Source organism: Meles meles, chromosome 9 (genome assembly GCF_922984935.1).
Source record: "Meles meles chromosome 9, mMelMel3.1 paternal haplotype, whole genome shotgun sequence".
NCBI classification, from domain to species: Eukaryota; Metazoa; Chordata; class Mammalia; order Carnivora; family Mustelidae; genus Meles; species Meles meles.
The window spans coordinates 37,256,897-37,283,591 of NC_060074.1; the positions used below are offsets into that span (position 1 = coordinate 37,256,897).

The window sequence follows — 26,695 nt, forward strand, 5'->3', positions numbered from 1 at the left end:
GATTCCTACATGTATTAATATTTGAGAAGCACTGGTCTGTAGCTTTTATGAAATTCACAAAGGGTCTGAGTTTCCCCACAATGACGAGGAACTACTTCTGTACAGTAACAGTAGCTGGCTTCATTAATTTTATTTCTACTGAATTCAGACATCCTAAACTAACCTGAAATTTACAAGATACTTTTTGGGTGTCTATTATATGCAAGGTATGCTGGGAGATACAAACATAAATTAGATGGGGGATAGGGACCAGGGGGTGGGCCACAAAATACTGTCTGTGGACAGGCATGAACAAAAATAATTATAAAGTTGAACCAAGTGAAGTTACCATATTTATAGGTAAAAATTGTTCCGTATTGGCCATTTCATACCATTTAGATTAAATATATACAACATAAGGTTTTATATATTGTGGCAGGAATCAAAAGAGGTATTAATAGATCAACATGAGTTGTTAAGTAATTCCTCAGAATAAACTTAGAGAATGGATTGTAATGCATGTGCAATGTTCCATGGCTATTGCATTCATAGACAGAAAATATGTTTTTTTAACTCTCTTCTTGAAAGAAAATAAACATCCTAGGAGTCTTAGGTAAATGAAGGCCAAACAATATACATCCTGTAAAATAATGACAGGTATAATTATATAATGTTTATTGTCATCTATTAGGTGCTTTGACTATCCTATTACCTTTAATGTAAACGTTATTTCTGTGAGGTTGGTGGTGGCTTTACTCTTTTACATAGGATACATCATGCACAGAAGCGCTAACTGATCCTTTCAAGATTACACAAATATAAAGGGGAAGAGCCAGCATTGCAGGCCAGGCCTGTTGGACTCCAATTCCTGTGTCCCTTCCAATTCACCCCATGGCTTCCTGGTCTAATCAATGTGCAATTTGGAAAGGAGGGTGGTTTGCACCTGGACCTCCTTGAACTAATGCATGCCCTGGAGTAGATCTTACTATTATACATAATGTGCATCTCAGAAAAAATTTTCCTCTGTAAAAGTAATTGATCTTATTTGCATTTTCCATTTAATATTTTACTTGACTATTGGTTGTTGTCACGATGATTTTTCTTAAGATATTTTAGAGACTTATCCTAAGGCTCTACTAAGGATGGTTGGAGGAAGGAAAATGTAACTGTCATGCCAACTTCTCATTTAATGCTCACTGGTGTATATTCATTAGTCAAGAAAGACAGAGAGAGAGAGCACGAGCAAGGCAGGAGATGAGCAGAGGGAGAGAGAGACATCATGACCTGAGCTGAAATCAAGAGTGGGACCCTTATCCAACTGAGTTACCCAGGTACCCCTCTATTCATTAGTCTTTTGCAACACATAAGTATGGATAGTTGTGCATGAGTTTATATAAATTTAATAATATCCATAATAAATAAGGTCAAAGAGAATGTCAGACTATGTAAGCTGCTCCCTAAAAGCAAGATGTCTAGCTTATTTACCATTGTATCCTCAACACTAGAAAAGTGCCAAACACTTATGGTATATAATATATTCATTCATTCAACCAAAGTTGACTATGTTTATAATATTTATGTATGAATGAATAAGGCATATTATAAATATTTTCTTACATTTTTTTCAGTTGTACAATTTAATTGTCAAGTAATGTGGGAATATAAAAAAGCAATAGGGTCATTTGTGAACTGGAAAGATGAAGGCATGTATAAGTAAAGAGAAAACTGTTCATAAATAAAGAAACTCCTCTGAAGTCAGAAGAAGCACTCTCTACATTATCCTTGTGACAGTATTCTATTTCTCTTCCCCAAAGGAGCCTGCTCAGATTGTTAATGGATGATTACTCTTACTGTACATAGTCGTCCACCCTGGTATCTTATTTTGATTGACTGATGGATTGATTGATTTCGGATAGAAGTGGGGAAGGGCAGAGGGAGAGGGAGAGAAAGAATCTTAAGCAGGCTCCACATCCAGCACAGAGCCCCATGTGACACTCAATCTCATGACCCTGAGATCATGACCTGAGCTGAAATCGAGAGTTGGATGCTTAACAGACTGAGCCACACAGGTACCCCTTATTTTGATTTAAATAACGTTTTCTTTCTAGTTCGCCTTTCTTCAATTTTTTGGACATGGAAAGAAAACACTGCATTTGAATAGTCCTCAAGCTGCCTTCTTATTATTTTATTAAATCACTATGTTTAGTCTCTGAGAATGGAGAAAAGATGTATTTTTTTAATCTCCATTTTATAGAATAGGAAATTATAGTTGAGAGAAGCAAGGTAACTTGCTATCAGACTACCAAAAATCCTTGGACTCAAAGGGTCTGTCCAACAAGAAGATCTAACAATTTTAAGTATCTATGCCCCTAACGTGGGAGCAGCCAACTATATCAACCAATTAATAACAAAATCAAAGAAACACATCAATAATAATACAATAATAGTAGGGGACTTGAACACTCCCCTCACTGAAATGGACAGATCATCCAAGCAAAAGATCAACAAGGAAATAAAGGCCTTAAATGACACACTGGACCAGATGGACATCACAGATATATTCAGAACATTTCATCCCAAAGCAACAGAATACACATTCTTCTCTAGTGCACATGGAACCTTCTCCAGAATAGATCACATCCTGGGTCACAAATCAGGTCTCAACTGGTATCAAAAGATTAGGATCATTCCCTGCATATTTTCAGACCACAATGCTCTGAAGCTAGAACTCAATCACAAGAGGAAAGCTGGAAAGAAACCAAATACATGGAGACTAAACAGCATCCTACTAAAGAATGAATGGGTCAACCAGGAAATTAAAGAAGAATTGAAAAAATTCATGGAAACAAATGATAATGAAAACACAATGGTTCAAAATCTGTGGGACACAGCAAAGGCAGTCCTGAGAGGAAAATATATAGCGGTACAAGCCTTTCTCAAGAAACAAGAAAGGTCTCAAGTACACAACCTAACCCTATACGTAAAGGAGCTGGAGAAAGAACAAGAAAGAAACCCTAAACCCAGCAGGAGAAGAGAAATCATAAAGATCAGAGCAGAAATCAACGAAATAGAAACCAAAAAAAAAAAAAAAAACAATAGAAAAAAATCAATGAAACTAGGAGCTGGTTCTTTGAAAGACTCAATAAGATTGATAAACCCCTGGCCAGACTCATCAAAAAGAAAAGAGAAAGGACCCAAATAAATAAAATCATGAATGAAAGAGGAGAGATCACAACTAACACCAAAGAAATACAGACAATTATAAGAACATACTATGAGCAACTCTACACCAACAAATTTGACAATCTGGAAGAAATGGATGCATTCCTAGAGACATATAAACTACCACAACTGAACCAGGAAGAAATAGAAAACGGCTTCCCAGGGGAATTCTACCAAACATTTAAATAAGAACTAATTCCTATTCTCCTGAAACTGTTCCACAAAATAGAAATGGAAGGAAAACTTCCAAACTCATTTTATGAGGCCAGCATCACCTTGATCCCAAAACCAGACAAGGATCCCACCAAAAAAGAGAACTACAGACCAATATCCTTGATGAACACAGATGCAAAAATTCTCGCCAAAATACTAGCCAATAGGATTCAACAGTACATTAAAAGGATTATTCACCACGATCAAGTGGGATTTATTCCAGGCAGGGCTGCAGGGTTGGTTCAACATCCACAAATCAATCAATGTGACAGAACATATTAATAAAAGAAAGAACAAGAACCATATGATACTCTCAATAGATGCTGAAAAAGCATTTGACAAAGTACAGCATCCGTTCCTGATCAAAACTCTTCAAAGTGTAGGGATAGAGGGCACATACCTCAATATTATCAAAGCCATCTATGAAAAACCCACCGTAAATATCATTCTCAATGGAGAAAAACTGAAAGCTTTTCCGCTAAGGTCAGGAACACGGCAGGGATGTCCATTATCACCACTGTTATTCAACATAGTACTAGAAGTCCTAGCCTCAGCAATCAGACAACAAAAAGAAATTAAAGGCATCCAAATTGGCAAAGAAGAAGTCAAACTATCACTCTTCGCAGATGATATGATACTATATGTGGAAAACCCAAAAGACTCCACTCCAAAACTGCTAGAACTTGTACAGGAATTCAGTAAAGTGTCAGGATATAAAATCAATGCACAGAAATCAGTTGCATTTCTGTACACCAACAACAAGACAGAATAAAGAGAAATGAAGGAGTCAATCCCATTTACAATTGCACCCAAAACTATAAGATACCTAGGAATAAACCTAACCAAAGAGGCTAAGAATCTATATGCAGAAAATTATAAAGTACTCATGAAAGAAATTGAGGAAGACACAAAAAAATGGAAAAATGTTCCATGCTCCTGGATTGGAAGAATAAATATTGTGAAAATGTCTATGCTACCTAAAGCAATCTACACATTTAATGCAATCCCTATCAAAATACCATCCATTTTTTTCGAAGAAATGGAACAAATAATCCTCAAATTTATATGGAACCAGAAAAGACCTCGAATAGCCAAAGGAATATTGAAAAAGAAAGCCAAAGTGGGTGGCATCACAATTCCGGACTTCAAGCTCTATTACAAAGCTGTCATCATCAAGACAGCATGGTACTGGCACAAAAACAGACACATCGAATAGTGGAACAGAATAGAGAGCCCAGAAATAGACCCTCAACTCTATGGTCAACTAATCTTTGACAAAGCAGGAAAGAATGTCCAATGGAAAAAAGACAGCCTCTTCAATAAATGGTGCTGGGAAAATTGGATGGCCACATGCAGAAAAATGAAATTGGACCACTTCCTTACACCACACATGAAAATAGACTCCAAATGGATGAAGGACCTCAATGTGTGAAAGGAATCCATCAAAATCCTTGAGAAGAACGCAGGCAGCAACCTCTTCGACCTCAGCCGCAGCAACATCTTCCTAGGAACAACGGCAAAGGCAAGGGAAGCAAGGGCAAAAATGAACTCTTGGGATTTCATCAAGATCAAAAGCTTTTGCACAGCAAAGGAAACAGTTACCAAAACCAAAAGACAACTGACAGAATGGGAGAAGATATTTGCAAACGACATATCAGATAAAGGGCTAGTATTCAAAATCTATAAGGAACTTAGCAAACTCAACACCCAAAGAACAAACAATCCAATCAAGAAATGGGCAGAGGACATGAACAGACATTTCTGCAAAGAAGACATCCAGATGGCCAACAGACACATGAAAAAGTGCTCCACGTCCCTCAGCATCAGGGAAATACAAATCAAAACCACAATGAGATATCACCTCACACCAGTCAGAATGGCTAAAATTAACAAGTCAGGAAATGACAGATGCTGGCGAGGATGCGGAGAAAGGGGAACCCTCCTCCACTGTTGGTGGGAATGCAAGCTGGTGCAACCACTCTGGAAAACAGCATGGAGGTTCCTCAAAATGTTGAAAATAAAACTACCCTATGACCCAGCAATTGTACTACTGGGTATTTACCCTAAAGATACAAACGTAGTGATCCAAAGGGGCACCTGTACCTGAATGTTTATAGCAGCAATGTCTACAATAGCCAAACTGTGGAAAGAACCTAGATGTCCATCAACAGATGAATGGATAAAGAAGAAGTGGTATATATACACAATGGAATACTATGCAGCCATCAAAAGAAATGAAATCTTGCCATTTACGATGATGTGGATGGAACTAGAGGGTATCATGCTTAGTGAAATAAGTCAATCAGAGAAAGACAACTATCATATGATCTCCCTGATATGAGGACATGGAGATGCATGGGGGTTAGGGGGATAGGAGAAGAATAAATGAAACAAGATGGGATTGGGAGGGAGACAAACCATAAATGACTCTTAATCTCACAAAACAAACTGGGGGTTGCTGGGGGAGGTGGGATTGGGAGAGGGGGAGGGGGTTATGGACATTGGGGAGGTTATGTGCTATCGTGAGTGCTGTGAAGTGTGTAAACTTGGCGATTCACAGACCTGTACCCCTGGGGATAAAAATACATTATATGTTTATAAAAAAAAAAAAATTGGAAGGGGAGGCGAACCATAAGAGACTATGAACTCTGAAAAACAACCCGAGGGTTTTGAAGGGTCAGGGGTGGGAGGTTGGGGGAACAGGTGGTGGGTAATAGGGAGGGCACGTTTTGCATGGAGCACTGGGTGTTGTGCAAAAACAATGAATACTGTTACACTCAAGAAATAAATAAAATGGTTAAAAAAAAATCCTTGGGATTGCAATTCTCTGCCTCAAATGTGCCAAGTGGCTTGTTGATTCCCTTTTTCACAGGGTCACTGGGAACAATAGCTATGCTCTGGGGACTGATTTAGACTCCCCCCACTTAACCCAGCTCAAGTTGCCTGTGCCAATATCTCCATGACTACTTGTGGATTAACAGGTAACTAATTCTCCTGAGGCAGGATAGCCAAACTGAGACTACTCCTAATCAATTAGGTACTGGCTGTGGTTGGCTAACATGGGATTCCATATTGATATGCTGCTCAACATTGCTGATCTATTAAAACGCATGGACTGTGGTACCTAGAAAATGAGGTAGACCTTTGGAAGACTGAGGAAGAGTGAAATGGTGTGCAGGAAACAAGGGGGACTCTGGATAGAGAAGAATAAAATGCACCCATCCAAAAAAAAAAAAAAAAAGAAATCTTGCCATTTGCAATAATGTGGATGGGAACTAGAGGGTATTATGCTAAATGAAATAAGTCAATCAGAGAAAGACAATTATCATATGATCTCTCTGATATGAGGAATTTGAGAGGCAAGGGGGAGTCATGGGGGAAGGGAGGGAAAAAATAAAACAAGATGGGATCAGGAGGGAGAGAAACCGTAAGAGACTCTTAATCTCAGGAAACAAACTGAAGGTTGCTGGAGCGGGTGGGAGGGATGGGGTGGCTGGGTGATGGACCTTGGGGAGGATATGTGTTATGGTGAGTGCTGTGAACTGCTTAAGACTGATGAATCACAGACCAGTACCCCTGAAGCAAATAATACATTATATGTTAAAAAAAAAAAAAATAAAGGAGAGGGAGAGAGTGCTACAGCTCACAGGCAATTCTGGACAGCTCTTAGGAAAATTATGCAGAATTAAGTATGTTTTTAATGGATGATATTTAATGAGTCCTGGGAATTTTGACTTTCCCTGACCCCAATTAACACCTGTGTTGCTTTTGTGACACAACATCGTTCAATATTCTTCCAATTTACATATTCTGTGTGGCACCATTTTCTGTTTTACTCACAGCCCCAGTGGTTTACACAGAGTTAACTGACCTCAAACTCTGAGGTGATCATGTGATCCAGCCTGGCCAATTGGAACACTGCAATCCTCAGGCCATAGTGAAATGGGCACATGACACATAAGAGTCAGTAAAACAGTTAGACTTTTGCTGTGAGCCACCGGGAGGGGACATTTGTTCTTGCTCAACTTGAACCCAAAGGGACAGTGCCACCTCCTAGAAAGAGACTCTCTGATAGTGGATAAAGAGAGAAAAAGCTGGATGGAAGAGATCCCAAGGGGAAATCCATGCCTGAATACACTGTTCAAGTCCCGGTAATCTACCCACTATACTTTTTAGTTACATGAGATGGTACAATCCTTTTATACATAATCCAGTTTTCTGCCATGTTTAATTACAAATCCTAATAGGCCTGGTGCCAAAATACTGTTAAAACTCAGATTCGAAAATTACTTTTGGTCATCATAGTTTTGCCCAATATGAAGAGAGGGCGCTTAGAACCATTTCTGTTTTCTCTTTCCAGGTGACTAATTTTCTCACTAAGAAAATGTGTTATTAGATTGACCAGGAGAAATTTTGTTCTGGTCTTTTTTTTTTTTTTAAGTTTTATTTATTTATTTTAGAGAGAGAAAGAGAGCATGAGCAGGAAAGGATGGGCAGAGGGCAAGGGAGAGAAAATCCTAAGCTGACTCTTCACTGAGTATGGACAGACACCAGACTTGATCTCATGACATCAAGATCACCACACCGAGATCACGGCCTGAGCTGAAACCAAGAGTTGGAAGCATAACTGACTGCACCACCCAGGTTCCCCTTTTCCATTGTAATAAGTTGTGTGCAGATTTTTACAAAGCATCTGGACTAGATGCAAGAAATTGTGGGTGGATTTCTGAGTTTTTTGAAATTTTGAAGGACTAAAGACTAAGAGAATGTTTTAAAATTTTACAGCAAAACTAAAATCCAAGAAAGAACAACTGAAGGGAAACAAATTTTCATCATTTTAATCTGTAGCTATGTTATGTGTCCCTGTCAACATGTCTTATTTGGGGATACCCACGATCTTCAATACAGTGTCTCTTTTGAAATCATATTTGTTTCTGTAAGTTGACTAAACAATTCATAGTTGTAAAACCTTGTCTTCAAATAAAGAATGCTATAATGATTTATCTAATAACAACGAACATCAATGCACTGATTTCCTGCTCTGTGTTTAGTAATGTTCTTCTAAGAGTTTTGCTTTTTAAGGAAAACTAACTCTTTAAGGACTCACTCAATCACCTTACTCTTTCTAGGAAACTCACTTAACAGCCATAAGGTTGCTATCCTTTGTATTTCTTTGCCTGGCTCATTTGGTGTATCCTAAGAAATAAATATAAGAAGAGTGAAGAAATGCTAGGATTCTGGGAACATATATGATGAACTAGAATTTTGATACTGTTTATGAAACAGAAGACGAGTCTGTTTTTGATTCTCTAATAGATTTGAAGAAAACCAAGCTAACCAGTCAATGCCCAGTTTGTCGGTTCTAATTTAAGTGCAAGTTAGCATCATGAACTTGATAAGATAATAAATGTTTGTAATTGAGGTAAGGGAAGACATTCACTCTTGTATCTGTCAAACTCTGAGTACATATTTAGAAGAAACACATATGAAGACTGTTCTTGATTACAAAGAGATTTTGGAGCTTATGTGTAGCAGTATGAAGTTCATACTGACTTGTGCCAAGAGCTGACCATAGATAATTTATTACTAGTGAATATTTTGTTAAGAGCTTACATCTCTTACCTGTGAAACTTCAAAATCTGCCTGGAGATTTCCAGATGTTAACCCACTTAGAAGGACGATTTCATTTTCTTTTGGCTGTTGGACGTTCATGGAGCTGATGAGTTTTGGAAGATCTGGTGAAACATTGACCAATTTCTGTAGTGGAAGAAATAAGTTAGTTTAGAAGACTTCTTTTCACGTCGAAAACACTACTCCAAAATTATTTACTTGCAAAAATCATACATAACTTATGCAAACAATAGATTACTTAATCTATTAAGATTATTACTAGAAGAGACTATGCAAAATTGAAACATGAAAGTTTAGATTGGAGTAGAAAATTACTTAAACATAAAGCTTTAAAAACTTTTAGTTCTAAATTTTCCAAAGTAAGTATTTAATAATTGATGTCACACCACAGGTATATATTGTAGGGATTTTTAAAAAAAATTTTTCTTCTAACTCTTGTAATAAGAGATTTATTGATTAATAATCATCTGTTCTAATAGTCAATAATAATAACAATAATAAAATAATTTCCAATATTGATTTTACTCTGTGTACTAGGTGCTACGCTAAAGACTGTATACATGTTACATCTTAGTACACTTAATCTCCACAAACCCCCAAATGGATTAGATACCATTATTACTTTCTTTTTATACATAAGTAGCCTGAGGTCCAGAGATTAGTTTACACAAGCTTATGCAGCTAAATCAGTGCCAAGTTTCTGCTCTTAACCATAGCAGAAGATTGTCTCAAATCACTCATGTAAATCTTCTTGCCAACTTGCTTTTGTCTCTCCTGCTCTCTATTTGACAGACTCTGTCTGTACCGTAAGTCCATTAAATGAAATCATATGTATAAATTTTTTTTTCCCAAAAATTCCTCCAAAACTACACAGATGAATGACACTTGGAGCTCTGTGGAAATCTATAATGGATAATCTGTTTGAGCAACTGGGTTTGAGAAGCTTCAAACCCAGGTGCAGCATTGTTAAGAAAAAACATTACAGGGATAACTGAGTAATACAGGGCCTACTGTTCTGATTGTCAAGCTACAAATATGGTGTCTGTTACACCACTGTATTATACCAAATAGTGAACTCAATCCATCTTCAGCTTTGTGTATGAATGGATCATTATATCATGCAAATTAATTCTTTCTATTGACCCCCTTAAAGGACTGAGGGGTCCTTTAAGTTCTTGTGCATTGTCAAGGGTTTACATCAGGATCCTCCCAAACTTGGATACGCTTGGAATATGTAGCTGGTGCAGAATGCAAGGAGTTAGAGTTCCAGTTGAGTGTAGGACTGTAGTTAGAGTGTAGAAACCAAAGCTAGAGACAAAAATTTGATCAAAACAGCAGGAAGGAGCAGACCTGAGAGCCTCAGAGAAGGGTTGGCTGATATCAAGAGGGTTTGGAAAAACCTTGGAAACATCATCTCAGGCAGGGAGTTTGAAAACAGAAGAGGCGGGGGCAGAGAAAGCTACTATCAGGGCCTGTGGGCAGCGGAAAGGACCTCTTTGGAGAGCAGCTCTGTTATCTTGGGAAAGCAAGTTTCACAAGTATAAGGAAGGCAACCTGCATGGGAAATAGCAGGGGAAGGGTCAGGGAATGGGTTTTGAAGAAACTATCCTACTAAAGACTTTCCAACTGAATGAGCGCCATTTATAGATGAAGTCCTGTTGGCTCTCCGGTCAGTGGAGCCAGCCTTTGTACCGAGCTTCCGGTGCCCAAGCTTGTGCTCCCAGTATTACCTGCTGCAGGTGCTCTGTGCTGCAAGCATCCTTGTTCACATCCAGGTTCACAAAGCAAACCTGGGAAAAAGCCCAAAAACAAGAAAGTAAGTGAAAAACCTGGCAGTTCTTTGAAAAAAAAAAAAAAAAAACAAAACAAAACAAAACAAAAGCATGGAATCCATTTTGGGCAAATGACTTGAGAATCCTGCACATTTAGTATAGTTGGCCTGGCACAAAAACAGTCACTGTACCTTAGGGCTTCTGTGCAAACCCCTAACACCCTAGGCACAATTGACCTGATTCCATCTTCCATTCATGGTCCAACAAACAAAACCGTCTCTATGTATTCAACTCAATTCAAGTCACAACAAGTCTTCACACTTACAAAGGGTTATCAAATCTCATGAAATGGAGAAAAGATCTGCAAAATTCTAAACTTCTATTTTTAACTGCAATGGACAATTCTCTTCATTTATCTTTTTTTCTCCTTCCCCCACTTTCTCCTCTCATTTTTAATCCAGTACATGATAAGAAGCTTTCTCTTTGTTTCGTAGTTTTCATTCATTGAGTTAAACCTGTTGTATAGTTTGCCTCTTTTTGGCCATCCTAAATAAATGTCTGAATAAGTTAGACTGTGAAACCAGTAGCAACAATCTTAAAAAATAACTCAGAACAACAAGAAGAGAATTGTTGTAGTTTAAATCTCACAGAACATAGGAAAAAATCTGTTAAGGACATTTGCGTGGAAATAGGTAGAAGAAAACTTAAAACATAAAGAGGTGAGATATATTCTTTTTCTTTTCCCTTAAATAAATAAATTAATTTAATTAGAATCTTATTTATTTATTTGTTTATTGAGTGGGGTTGGCACACAATGTTACATCAGTTTCAGGTGTATATAGTGATTTAGGTTTTTTACTCTCAACAATTTAATTTGCCCATATAAAAGTGATAGCATTAATTATCTGAATATTTAGTCAGATATTTGGACTTATGTAGATGCTTGGAAACACATGGGGCCTTCTGATTTCAGTTGTTTGGGTTATGGTTTCTCAGAATCTATCCTTTCTCTTTTTTACATAATTGAAAAAAACATTATTGAAAGATTTGGGGTAAGTCTTTAAGAACTGCAATAGTTTTACAGTGCTATGGTGTAAAGCTCACTACTCTTTTATTCCCCCCAATGGAAAGTTTTCTGGATTTCTGAAAACACAACATCCTTGCAGCATCTCTAGGGTACAGTATCTCCTTGTTAAGAATAACCTGATGGGCATTTGCGGGAAGAAGGGGCACAAACTGCCATCCACGCTCTTACTCAGAGGTTCTCCTCCATTGGCTTAATAGGATGACTAAATTGGAACCAGGCATGAGCTCCTTCAGGGACAGCACAAAGAGAGGCATGAATAGGAGATGGTACTTGGAAGGAGTTCATGGTTTAGAGCAGTTTGTGAATATTCATATAATAACTGGAACTTTGCCCTTGGAAAATTGGTTCAGTATCTGTTCATACTCAGGGACTTTGAATAACATGCAGCTGGGACTGCTTTTACTGAACTGATTCGATAGTTTTCCATTCATCTTAAAGAAAGGTGTATTACCTTGACCTGGCACTGCAAGACTCTTATCTTCTATCACAGTGGGAGAAGATAACACAGAGACCAAGGAAAGGCATCTCTAGTAACTACTTCTCTGCCCTCTGATACTATCTTTTGTTCTCTGAAGATGAACTTCCTCTTTTTTCATTTCGGGCTGCGATGTGAAATTCTGCCTATGTTTGGAAGAAACCCTCCACACTTGCTAGCTGGGCCAAGACTAGAACAAAGGCAGACAAACCAATAACCTACTTATACTTGACACATGTATCTTTCCATACCTTGGTGATAGAGGATGATCCAGGTTTTAAGGGCCTGATGGACATACAATTTGGGAAGAACTTTTTTTTCCTCTCCAAATTACTCTTTATTATAAAATTTCCATTGAAAATTTTGCCTCCACTTTTTGTATGTCGAATATATTTCCTACTTTATTCTTTCTCGAGATTCATTCATTCATTCATTTTATTGTGTTATGTTAGTCACCATACAGTATATCATCAGTTTTTGATGTAGTGTTCCAAGATTCATTGTTTGTGAATAACACTCAGTGCTCCATGCAATACCTGACCCCCTTAATACTCATCACTGGGTTAACCCACCTCCTTACCCCCCACCAAAAGCCTCTGTTTGTTTCTCAGGGTTCACAGTCTCTCATGGTTCACCCTCCCCTTCAATTCCCCCCCTTTCATTTTTCCCTTCTTCTCCTAATGTCTTCTATGCTATACCTTATGTTCCACAAATAAGTGAAACCATAAGATAACTGACTTTCACTTCTTGAATTATTTCACTTAGCATAATCTCTTCCAGTCCCATCCTGTTGGAAGAACCTTTTTTTTTTTTAATATTTTATTTATTTGACAGAGAGAAATCACAACTAGGCAGAGAGGCAGGCAGAAAGAGAGGAGGAAGCAGGCTCCCCGCGGAGCAGAGAGCCTGATGCAGGGCTCAATCCCAGCATCCTGGGATCGTGACCTGAGCCGAAGGCAGAGGCTTTAACCCACTGAGCCACCCAGGCGCCCCGGGAAGAACTTTTATAAGAAAAGGAGCAACAGGGGCACCTGGGTGGCTCAGTGGGTTAAGCCTCTTCCTTTGGCTCGGGTCGTGATCTCAGGGTCCTGGGATCAAGCCCTGCATTGGGTTCTCTGGTCCGTGGGGAACCTGCTTCTCCCTTCCTTCTCTCTCTCTCTGCCTTTCCGTCTACTTATGATCTCTCTCTGTCCAATAAATAAATAAAATATTCTAGAAAAAGAGAAAAGAAAAAAAGAAAAGGAACGACAAAGGGCACCTGGATGGCTTGGTCAGTTAAGCCTCCAACTCTTGATTTTAGCTCAGGTCTTGATCTCATGGGTTGTGAGATCAAGTCTCAAGTCGGGATTCACGCTCAGGAGGAATCTGCTTGAATAGTCTCTCCCTCTGCTCCTTCTCCCATTCTTTGTTCATTGATTTTTTTTTCAGCTTCACAAACTTTTACTGATAATTTCTTATACATTTTCCAAGCTGTTGTCAAATTCAGTGGGAAACCACTCTAAAATTTCTTTCATGTGTGAGTTTTTCTAGGTGTACTCACTGTTTATAATACTATTACAAGTTTGTGCTCTACAAACATGAGAATTTGAATAAATTCTCTTTTGTTTGATTCCCATTAAAAAAGAAAAAAATGCATGGTGCAATTATGATTTTCAATGCTTTCAAATAAATTTCCTCCAGGTGAGAACTTCTCTGTTGACCAGGCATCAGTGAGACTTAGTCTTGTATTATAAGTTCATACATCTGATGACTGAAAGAATTCTCCACAGACTAGTTGCCAGCACATAAATCTTGTTTTCTCTCCCTATCTACATATTTCTAATGTTGGAAACAGTAGAACATACCTTATATTGTGAAACCATCTCTGACCTGATAACTTCATGTCTCAATGTCTGATTGAGTTCCCACTGTCAATGGTAAAAATATTCCTGAGAGCCATTACTACATGTGCATGGCTAGCAATTGCTTAACTATACACTAAATTTATCAAGCCACATAAATTTATCTCATGTAAATACACCCCCACTCAATTTGCCTTATGTCCGACCCCACACATTTGTGGTCAATCCAATGATTCTTAACACAACAAGATGTAGTGGGAGTCTGATTGGAAGGAGATAATTTTAATTACTATGTGTTCCTTTTGAAAATTTCACAAAAACATGTAACCATGTAAGGTCCTGCGGACCCCTGAATTTTCAGCTTTGATGGTTTTATAGTAAATCCACATCATGCTAAAGTGGTCCGTGTAATGGTGTTGATCTCTTCGTATTTTCACTTTCTGTGACCTTGGGATCATTACTGAGATTTAGGCATCCACTAACACTGAACTCCAAATGGAGAATGTGACAAGTTTGTGTCCAGAAGAGCTGAGGAATGGTTGGGTGTGGGGTAGGAGATTTGTGCAAGCTGAGGAGAGGATAAAGAGCTCTGTGTTTCCAAGGGGTATGGTTTTGATGCTGGGTTCTGAGAAGACAAGCAATACGAAGTACTCTGTTTACTCTCAGGGAGTTATGGTCTGGAGTTAGAACACACTTCTCAAATCTATGAAGCACATTATTAAGTATTACAGAAGTGACAGGCCTACGTGCTGGAGATGAAGTTGGGAGGAGGGGGTCAATCACAAATAGCATTGCAGGGAAGGCTGGATTCAAGGTGAGCAGGCAGGACACATTTAAAATGGCCCAAGCAATGAACAGATGACTTCCTCCTGATCAGCACCTGATGAGTGGCAGTAAGAGGCTCTGGATTAAGCACAAGGTAAAGAGTAGGAGGACACAGAGGCTGTGAAGTCCAAGGCAAGAGTTACGTCCTAGAGAAATTCTAGAAGTGAGTCCAAAGTTTGTGAGCAATATGTCTTTCTTTCTATACTGTGAAGATTCTGGGCATAATTCAGCAGACTTTTTAAAGAGTTGTAGTAAAGAAGACATCATCATTTTATGCTATGCTCCCTGTGCCATGAAAGTTGAGAAAGACCTGAGGGTTAGAATTTCCCTCCTAACAAGTGAGGCTGTTCCCCGTGTTATTGCAGCCAGTTGTAAGGAAACTTTTGCTAACAGAAGTTGAAAATAATCCTCTGGGGGCTTAGGGTGTGTTCTATGTGACTAAAATATTAAAGTCTGGGAGATTTTGCATTATGGTTCTATGTGTGTCAAAATGGGTCCTTCAGGGTCTGGAGAGAACACCTCGAGTGGGGAGGATGAGGCTATATGTCAGAGATACCAGCCAGTTGGGAATAAGAGGTAACTTCTCTGTGTTGACTCTTCATCTCAGTCTGGAGTGATATTATTGGGTTATGTGTAAAATGCCTAAAGGGGCAAATCCAAATATACCAAGTGATCCAGGGAAATTTTTTTAAGTATTTGCATTTATTTAATAATATCTTAAACATAGTTTATTTCCCTTCAGCCTTCACTAGATTGTTTATTCATGAAGGCAGGCCCTGATAGCTTAATGTTTAGCAAAGCCTGGTACTTGTGGTACTTGGTAGGTGCTCAATAAATGTTGATAAATGCATTTGCATGCATGGAGTGGAAGCACCGTCTCAATTATTATGGGCATCACCCTGTAATAATTATCTTCCTTATTTATGTTGTCAATTCCGATGCTGTCAATAAAAGGTTTCTTCCAACAAGGATATAAGAGAGTAGATACAGAAGTTATAGAATTACCGAGCTAATGTTAATCCATCAGTTGGAACTGTTTAAAGTACTTAGATTGCCTTCTAAGTTCCGTGAATAAGGATTTGCTAAAAAACATAAAGGCAAAAGTTGAGAACCGTAATGAGTGATAAACACACGTAAAAAGGTACAAACACTTTTCTTGCAATGGAAGTTCTTTTCTCTTCACATCAACTACATTTCGTGTTGTGTCCACACGTGTCCTTGTTTAGACCATCTGCAGATGTACGCAGCCGAGGCAGATGGAAACACAAATCATCACTGCGAGAACACAGGCACCTCTTTTCTTGCCTACTTAACAAAGCCAATTTTGTGGCTGTATGTACCTTTCAAAGACAAATGCCTCTCTTCTGTCATTATTACAGTTTTAAAATAAAATGTTGGAGTAACAAGTGTCACTGAGAAAATGATGTCACTTTATGATTTTGGCTTTTAAGCAATCTAATACAACACTCTTCAAAAATTACTTGTACATCCTAACCGTTTTAATGTCCATGGGCGATATGCTGTTTTCTCTGCTTGCCATTATGGATTATTTACCCAAACAATACCAATTATTTATTTCACTATCAGTCCCTTTTCATAAATAGAGGGCCATGTAGACATGTTTAAAAGTAATATTTCACTATGAAGTTTCAGTAAATAATGATTTAAGATACATTTTGATGCAGGTGTGCCTGGGTGGCAAAGTTGGCTCAGCATCTGACTCTGGATTTCAGCTCACGTCATGATCTCAGGGTCCTGAGGTCAAGCCTGCCTCAGTCTCCTTGCTCAGCATGGAGTCTGCTTGAGATTCTCTCCTTCTCCTTCTGCCCCTGCCCCCCAAAGCACTCGCTCGCTCTTTGTCTCAAACAAATAAATCTTAAAAAAGGGATATATTTTGGTGCAAGCCACTGTGAGAAAAAGGTTAATGTTAAAATGGAGTGAGAAAAATAAGTAAGAAAAAGTAAGTAAAATAGTAATAAGTAAATAAATAAGTAAAAAAATAAGAAAAATAAGAAAAAATTATAGTATCTTTTACGAATTAATTATACTTAAAAATGGTTTTAGATATTATGTATTCATTGTAGAAGTCAGACAAAAGCCATTTTAAGTCAAACAAAAAAGTGTCTGACAGAAGTACTCTATGTTATGTACAAAATTCAGGGCTGACATTTTTAGTTGAAACCACAAAGAACCGATGATGATTGCCAAGGGCAAACTCCCATTATGCTGGGCAGTTTTATTTTTTCATGGACTCTTCAGATAGTTAATGAAATAGTTGAGAAATGCTGTTGCATTATGGGTCCAGGAGGGGCACATCTCGGTGCCAAAGGTTGTATGTCAGCAAGCTTTTAGCCCAGAGTGTGGGGCCTCTGACTTTTGCTGGGTACTTTCTCATCTCTCCTGAAGTCAGCTAACACCCATGAAGGCAATCATCCTATACAGAATTCCTGCTTAGGAAATGAAGTAAATCAAGCTGAGAGAGTCAATTATCATATGGTTTCACTTACTTGTGGAGCATAAGGAAAAACATGGAGGGCATTAGGAGAAGGAAAGGAAGAGTGAATTGGGGGAAATCAGAGGGAGAGACAAACCATGAGAGATTGTGGACTCTGAGAAACAGACTGAGGTTTTGGACAGGAGAGGGGTGGGGGGGTTAGGTGAACCTGGTGGTGGGTATTAAGGAGGGCATGGATTGCATGGAGCACTGGGTGTGGTGCATAAACAATGAATCTTGGAACAATGAAAAAATAAAATTAAATAAAAAGAAAAGAAAGAAAGAAAGAAAAGAAAGAAAAAGAAAGAAAGAAAGAAAGAAAGAAGAAAATGTTAACAAAAAGCATGATGTCAAATTGCCTTTAAAATCCAGGCATTTGAATGTTTACTATTACCAAATATATACTTAAGTTTTATCTTGGGAGAAAAACAATCCTTTGCTCTGGCAGCTTCTAACAATGCAGCCATCTGGCCATGTGGAAAGGATGGGATCTCTTCATTTGGTGGTATTAAAATGCTGATCTACAAATCTTCTGAAGAAAAAATTGCATCTTTTCTTGCCCCACTCCACAGGCTCCTACTAGGTTCAGGACGCTGGACCAAAATTATCTTTGAAAGGATATAACATTTTCCCTTAGTATTTTAGACTAATGACAACTAAAATGGCAATTTATGCATCCATGTTGCTATGCCATAGGGCTGTCAGGCATTGTTGGAACACACTTAACGTTTGGAAGGATAACTGCCTTTGTGTTCAGTTATTACTGCTTTAACGTGATTGCAGTAATCACACAAAATGAAATGCAAAGTTTTACTCACACTGGAGACTGTCAATTCTCTCTGCTTTTTAAACTGTTAATATTTTTAAAAATATCTTCAAATTGCTGTTTTGAGGTAGCTGTTTAAGCAGTTTGTGATGAGAGACTCTGTAAAAGGTGTCAAAATTTCTATACTATGCCAGATATTTTAACTAGCCATACATCTAGCCAATTTTATCGCTAACCTAAAAAAATAAAGAAGTATGCTACTCAGGGAAATTATTTTCCCACTAATTCTGTTGTTTCTAAAGACATTTCTTTTGGAACAAAAGAGTATACTTATATATAAAATCTGATATACATTTACCAGTGAAAGAACACACTATATTTATTTTAATTGCCATTTTAAAGATGTGCTTTATTGAGATATAATTCACATGTCATGTGACTTACTCATTTAAAGTGTACTTCGATGGTTTTTAATATATGCACAGGATTGTGCAACCATTGCCACAATTGATGTTAGAATATTCCTTCATCCACAAAAGAAAATGTATTTATAAGCAGTCAGTCTTCCATTTCTCTCCAAAAACCCTCTCCCTAGCCCTAGGCAGTCACTCATCTTTCTGTCTCTACACATTGGCCTATTTTGGACATTTCAGATAATCAGAGTCACTCAATATGTGTTTTTTGGTGACTGATGTAATTTTTTACAGCACTTTGATTTGATAATTCTGCACAGGACTCTATGTTCATCATGCTAAGTGCAGTCACCATCTGTCACCCTCCAACTTACTGTAATGTTATTGACCATATCCCCTATGTTGTAATTTTCACCTCTGTGACTTACTTTGTAACTAGAAGTTTGTACATTTTAATCTCCTTCACCTATTTCGCCCATCCCCCCACTCACCTCCCCTCTGGCCCTTGCGTGAGCATGCACACACACGCACATGCACACACAAAATCTTTTTGACTATAATTTTGTCATCTTTCATCTCCTTAGTGGTGAGAGTTTTCTCCTGTCATCTTCTCCCAGTGAAAAGGACAGTATTAAGGAAAAATGATGCCCAAGGACGGTGGGGGCAGAGATGAGTCAAATTCCCCTTGGAAGACAATTTATCTGGGAGTTTTACCTTGTTTTTATCTTAGATTGAAGGGAAAAGGAATACATATGATAGACTTGGTTCCACTTTGCTTACTTTTTCTCTCACATAAATTATTTAGATTTCTAATACATAAAGAGCTGAGATATGTTTCTGAACTCTCAGGAGCCATGCTCTGGGGTTGTGCAGACAAAGAAAAGTCAAATGTGGATCAAATATCAAGCAGCTGAATTATTTCAGATGTCATAGATGATGGCGAGGCACCTTTTATTCATCAGCTGACCTTTGTTTCTTTTTGAATCAAAATGACTTTTCAACTCTTCATTTTTATTACAGCAAGTAAGCCAAATTTTGGGGAGCCACAGTAATCCACTAACAAGTATAATAGGGAAAATCTTTTTCTGGAGCATGTACCGAGCAGGGAGAAGTAGGCAGAGGATTCACGTCTTCCAATAGATGAGCTGGACCTCAGGAGGTGGTAGTCGAGATGATTTGTTTGCTGATCCTAAATCCCTCATGACTAGAACATGAAATGCTTTCCCATCATGAAGTCAAAAATGATAATCCTATACATATCATCCTTCAAAATTCATTGTAGTCACACTCTTTTTTTTTTTTTTTTTTAAGTAAGCTCTTACCACTCTCTTGGATTGTTTCAATTCAAACCTTTAACTCTGCTTAATCTGGGTAAGTATGTTCAAATGAAAGCATGACAGAGAAAACGGGGCTATTCCTGAACCATAGAACCTGTGAATAACCCAGACCCCCAAAGAATGAATGATGAGGATAAAAGGACTAACAGCAAAGAAGTGGAGAAGCAAGAAATCTATGTGACCAAAACCACCTAGTTTTCAAATATTTTAAAATAATCCTATTTTTCCATGGACAGAACACATCATTGTTCAGAGTGTTAAAGTTCTGCAAGTTTCACCCTAGAACAATGGAGTAAATTCCAGACACAATAAATGACTTATCCATATGGACTCTTTAAACTCTTCATCTGGCTCTTGGAAGAATGTGCTCCCCTTACACGTCTGAAACATTCTCTCACCTTTGAGGTATGATAGTGCGCAAGAGGCAGGAGGCTGTGCTTTGCCTATAGTCAAGCTGAGCTTCAAAGCCTGGATCTGTGCTTCTAGATCCTAGTCTAAAGGGTATCATAAAATACTGTGCAGAATTTCCATGAAGACTAAGTGAAATACAAAGTAAAGAACATCAGGGAAAGTTGGATGCCATTTTATTGATTTCTGGGTTATTGTCTAAAGAGTGAATTATTTGAAGTTATTGCTCTTTGTTCACACAAAAATGGTAATTTCATAAGGGCCAGTCTAAAAATTTGACATGGAATATATATAAAGTACAGCTATTTCTGAGAATGTAAAGCAATTAAAGTTTGGGTCCTTACATGTAACTACTCCAACATCTACCCAGATCTTATTTACTTGGTATAAATCTTAGTTCCCATTTAATTATGTAAACATTATTTATTGATTAAAAACATTAAGTTGTTTTTTCTAAATTTTTATTATTTATTTTTGGGGTATATATAAGTATAGAGTGACACCTTGCTTTTTAGGGCCATCAAATATTTAATTAAGAAATACCTTCCCTCTTGTTCCCAGAAGTAGTTATGATGTGTTTCATCTAAATGTACACCATGGGTATGAGTGTTGCCTGGTATCACACCCATAAAACCAGTGGATGATTCCAATAGACATGAAAGAGGGAGGCAAGTGCATATATAGAAGTAAAAAGTAATTTAAATCAGAACGTAGGCAAGTTAAAAACATCAACCACGGTCTAATCATTATCATATAAATTACTAAATACGAATAGTGCTATTTGTGAGAAATTATAGACCTAGACAGAGCAGAGACTCTTATTAGAAAAAAGATCTTGAATCAGAATGAGTAAATACTTTTATGTGTACAAATCAACCACTAGGATCCAATGCATGATTTCAATTTCTTAATACAGTATATAAAAGTATATATGGATTAGTTTTACTTTAAACTCTAAAAATATCAGACAGGAATGCACTTTTTAAGCTGTGTAGAAAAGCTTATCAGTTAAATTGACAAAAATCCTCCTCCACATATGATGAAGCAACTCATCTTTGACTACGGCATAAGAACTCCCCCCCCCAAAAAAAGAACCAAATGCTACTATAGATTTGATAAATTGACTGTAAATATTGCATGGTTTTAAATTTTATAGAAATTGTTTTAAAAAGATTTTATTTATTTATTTGACAGAGAGAGAGAGAGTGCACAAGCAAGTGAACTGGCAGGCAGAGGGAGAGGGAGAAACAGACTCTCTGCTGAGCAGGGAGCTTGATGGATGACTCAATCTCAGGATCCTGGGATCATGGGATCATGTCCTGAGCCAAAAGCATTTACTACAACTGAATGAGCCACCCAGATGCCTCAAAATTTTTAGAAACTTTTGTGTATGGTACAAGAAAGTGGTCAAGTTTCATTCTTCTGCATATTGCTGTCCAGTTTTTCCCAGCGTCGTTTTTGAAAAGACTGTCTTTTTTTCCCACTGGATATTCTTTCCTGTTTTCTCAAATATTAGTTAACCATATAGTTGTGGGTCCATATGGATGTTTTCTATTCTATTCTGTTGATCTATGTGTCTGTTTTTATGCCATTATCATACTGTCTTGATGACTACAGCTTTGTAATAGAGCTTCAAGTCTGGAATTGTGACACTTCTATCCTTGCTCTTCTTTTTCAGGATTGCTTTGGTTATTTGGGGTCTTTTGTGGTTCCAAACAAATTTTAAGATTGCTTGGGTTCTGGTTCTGTGAGAAGTGCTGGTAGTATTTTGACAGGGATTGAATTAAATGTGTAGATTGTTTTGGGTAGTATAGACATTTTAACAATGTTCGTTCTTCCAGTCCATCAACATGGAATGTTTTTCCATTTTTTTGTGTGTTCTCTTCAGTTTCTTTCATAAGTGTTTTATAGTTTCCAGAGTAAAGATATTTTACTTCTTTGGTTAGGTTTATTCCTAGGTATCTTACTGGTTTTGGTGCAATTATAAATGGGATTGATTTCTTGATTTCTTTTTCTGGTGCTTCATTATTGGTGTATAGAAATGCCACAGATTTCTGTCTGTTGATTTTATATACTATGACTTTGCTGATTTCATATAATAGTTCTAGCAATTTTTTGGTTGAGTCTTTGGGGTTTTCTATATAGAATATCATATCTGTAAAGAGTGAAAGTTTGACTTATTTCTTTTCAATTTAGATGCCTTTTATTTCTTTTTGTTGTCCTATTGCTGAGGTTAAGACTTCCAACACTATGTTAAATAACAATGGTGAGAGTGGATATCCCTGTCTTCTTCCTGACCACAGAGGTAAAGCTCTCAGTCTTTCCCCAATGAGGATATTAGCTGTGGATCTTTCATATATGGCCTTTATGATGTTGAGATACATCTCATCTATTCCTACTTGTTGAGGATTTTTTTTTAAAATCAAGAATGGATGCTGTATGGGCACCTGGATGATCAGCTGGTTGAGCACCCGGTTCTTAGTTTCAGTACTCAGCAAGGAGTCTGTTTGAGTATTCTCTCTTCCTCCCCTTCTGCCCTTCCCTCTGCTCACATGCACTTTCTCGCACTCTTTCAACTAAATAAATAAATTTTGTTTTAAATTCTAAATATTTTATTTTTATTTTTTTAACTAATTTTATTTTTTCCTCGTTCCAAGATTCATTGTTTATGCACCACACCCAGTGCTCCATGCAATACTTGCCCTCCTTAATACCCACCACCAGGCTCACCTAACCCCCCACTCCTCTCCCCTCCAAAACCCTCAGTTTATAGATGCTGTATTTCATCAAATGCTTTTTCTGCATCAGTTGAGAGGATCATATGGTTCTTATCTTTTCTTCTATTAATGTAGTGTATCATGTTGATTGATTTGTCAATATTGAACCACTCTAGCAGCCCAGGAAACATTCCACTTGATCATGGTGAACAATTCTTTTAATGTACTGTTGGATTTGGTTTGTTAGTATCTTTTTTTTTTTAAGAATTTTTTTTAAAGATTTTATTTATTTATTTGACAGACAGAGATCACAAGTAGGCAGAGAGGCAGGCAGAGAGAGACGGAGAAGCAGGCTCCCCGCTGAGCAGAGAGCCCAATGTAGGACTCGATCCCAGGACCCTGGGATCATGACTTGAGCCAAAGGCAGACCCAGGTGCCCAGTGTGCTAGTATCTTTTGAGAATTTTGCATCTATGTTCATCAGGGATATTGGTTTGTACTTTTTGTTTTTAGTGAGTCTCTGTCTTGTTTTGGAATCAAATGCTGGGAATGAGTCTGGGAGTTTTCCTTCCATTTCTATTTTTTGGAACAATTTGAGAAGAATAGGTATTAACTCTTCTTTAAATGTCTGGTAGAATTCTCCTGGGAAGCCAGCTGGTTCTTTTTTGGGGAGTTTTTAAAAAAGATTTTATTGATTTGTTTGACAAATGGAGAGAAAGACCAAAGCAGGGGAGCAGCAGGCAGAGGGAGAGGGATAAGCAGGCTCCCCACTGAGCAGGGAGCCTGATAATGAGAGGCTTGATCCCAGAATCTTGGGATCATGACCTGAGTCAAGGGTAGCCACTTAACTGACTGAGCCACCCTGGAGCCCCTGTTGGGAGATTTTTTATTACTGATTCAATTTATTTGCTGGTTACTGGTCTGCTAAATTTTCTATTTCTTCCTGTTTTGGTTTTGGTTATTTGTATGTTTCTAGGAATTTATCATTTTCTTCCAGAGTGCCCAGTTTGCTGGCATAGAATTTTTCATAAGAATAAATAAAAAATGGATGAGAGACCTAAATATGAGACAGAAAACCATCAAAATCCTAGAGCTAAACACAGGCAGTAACCTCCTTGACATGGCCATAGCAACTCTAACTTGATCCATCTCCTGAAGCAAGGGAAACAAAAGCAAAAATGCATCTATTGGGACCTCATCAAGAAAAAAAAAATTTCTGCACAGTGAAGGAAACCATCAACAAAACTAAAAGGCAACCTACAAAATCAGAGAAGATATTTACAAATGACATATCTGATGAAAGGTTAGTATCCAAAATGTATAAAGAACTTATCAGGGGCACCTGTGCAGCACAATTGGTTAAGCATCCAACTCTTGGTTTTGGCTCAGGTCATGGTCTTAGGGTTGTGAGACTGAGCCCCCAGTTTAGCTCTGTGTTCTGTATGGAACCTGCTTGAGATTCTCTATCCCTCTCCCTACCCCTCCTGCTGGTGCTCTTTCTGTCTCTCTGTCTAAAGTAAATAAATAAATCTAAATAAATTAAAAAAAAACTTATTAAGCTCAACACCCAAAACCAAATAATCCAGTTAAAAAATGGGCAGAAGACAGGAATGGACATTTTCCAAAGAAGACATAGAGATGGCTATCAGACACATGAAAAAATGCTCAACCATTCATAATCAGGGAACTACAAGTCAAAACCATGATGAGATACCACCTCACACCTGTCAAAATGGCTAAAATGAAAGACACAGGAAACAATAGATGTTCAAGAGTGCAGAGAAAGGGGAACACTTTGCATTGCTGTTGAGAATTCAAATGTGTACAGCCACTCTGGGAAACAGTATGGAGGTTCCTCAAAAGGTTAAAAATAGAACCATCCTATGACCCAGCAACTGCACTACTGAGTGTATACCCAAAGGATATAAAAATACATATTTGAAGGTTACATCATCCTGATGTTAACAGCAGCATTATCAACAATAGTTAAACTATGGAGAGAGCCCAAATGTCCACCAGTTGATGAATGGATAAAGAAGATGTGGTATACGTACACAATGGAATATTACTAAGTCAGTCAAAAGAATGAAATCTTGCCATTTGCAATGATGTGGATGGAGCTAAAGTGTATTATGCTAAGTGAAATAATTCAGCAGAGAAAAACAAATACCATATGATTTCACTCATATGTGAAATATAAGAAACAAAACAGATAAACATAATGGAAAGAGGAGAAGAAGAGAGAGAGAGAGAAAGAGAGAGAGGAGAGAGCTGAGACACCTGGGTGGCTCAGTTGGTTAAGCAAATGCCTTTGGCTCAGGTCATGATCCGGAGTCCTGGGATGGAGTCCAGCGTCGGAGGGGTGGGGTGGGTGGGTGGGTGGGGGGTCCATGCTCAGCAGGGAGTCTGTTTATCCCTCTGACCACTCCCTTCTCATGCTCTTCCTCTCTCAAATAAATAAAAATCTTTAAAGAGAGAGCAAGAGAGAGAGAGAAACAAATCATAAGAGACTCTTAATAATAGAGAACAAACTGAGGGTTGATGGAGGTAGGTTGGCAGGGATGGGCTAAATAGGTGATGGGTATTAGAGGGTGCTTGTGATCAGCACTGGGTGTTGCATAAGAGCAAAGAATCACTAAATTCTACTCCTGGAACCAATATTACACTATATGTTAGTGAACTAGATTTAAATAAAATTGGAAATAAACAAAAAATTTGTAGAAATTTATGTTTTAACATTTCAATTAAGCTTTCATTAAAGGTTATTTCTGATTTTTCACCTTTAATGTAATAAAGTCAAATAAACTTCCAGCTATCACCTTTCTCCACTTCTTAGAGTCATATACATTTACACAAAAAAATGTAAAAGTGTAGATACGCATGTTTGTGGTCTGAGTAGCTCAATTATTTTAGAGTAGATGAAAAGCAATTTAAGTGATGAAAATTACTAGGAATAAATGGTAGTGAATCTAACTTTAAAATGCAAATAACTGATCTAAACTAGACATTTAACTAGCACATCTCATATTTTTGACAGCCCATGAATAACTTCAAACTTTACCTCTCCAGTATGCCTGAGGTATACTTGAACAAACACTTTATGTATCCCCAATAATTCATGCTGTAGTCCACCAGTATAGATAAAAATGGTGGAAACATAACATTCAAAAGCAACTTCTAAGCACACATAATGGGGGGTAATGCAGGGAAGTGGAGCAACTCTCTAAAGAAGTTAGTCCTTCAGTCCAGCTGGTAAGGGGGGAAAGGAACTTTTGTTCCTTTGAACAGACCTAGACCGACTGTCTACATTGATGAATGGCACCAGAAAACAGTTGTCACTTCCATGTCACTGGGCTCATTCTCTTTGGCCTGATCTAGGTCTACATATGAAGCCATTAGCTCAAGGCATGTGTCCCAATTATTGTCCCATAGCTTGGATCCCGAGGGCCCTTTAGAGGCTCAACTTACAATATCCTAATGGATTGGCAAGTCCTCAGAAGTAACTTGCTTTTCCAT

At 37.8% G+C, this 26,695-nt stretch overlaps 1 protein-coding gene across 4 annotated transcripts in view; it reads right to left on the minus strand.

Annotated features, from left to right (window-relative positions):
- LOC123951053 (SPHK1 interactor, AKAP domain containing) overlaps nt 1–26,695 on the minus strand; it is a 175,352-nt gene that overhangs the window by 37,096 nt on the left and 111,561 nt on the right. For all 4 annotated transcript variants that reach the window (XM_046019685.1, XM_046019683.1, XM_046019682.1 and 1 more), the window contains exons 4-5: nt 10,776–10,835; nt 9,037–9,171 (exon numbers count right to left, since the gene is read on the minus strand). In XM_046019685.1, coding sequence (XP_045875641.1) covers nt 9,037–9,171; nt 10,776–10,835 — 195 coding nt within the window. The remainder of the gene's footprint in view (nt 1–9,036; nt 9,172–10,775; nt 10,836–26,695) is intronic.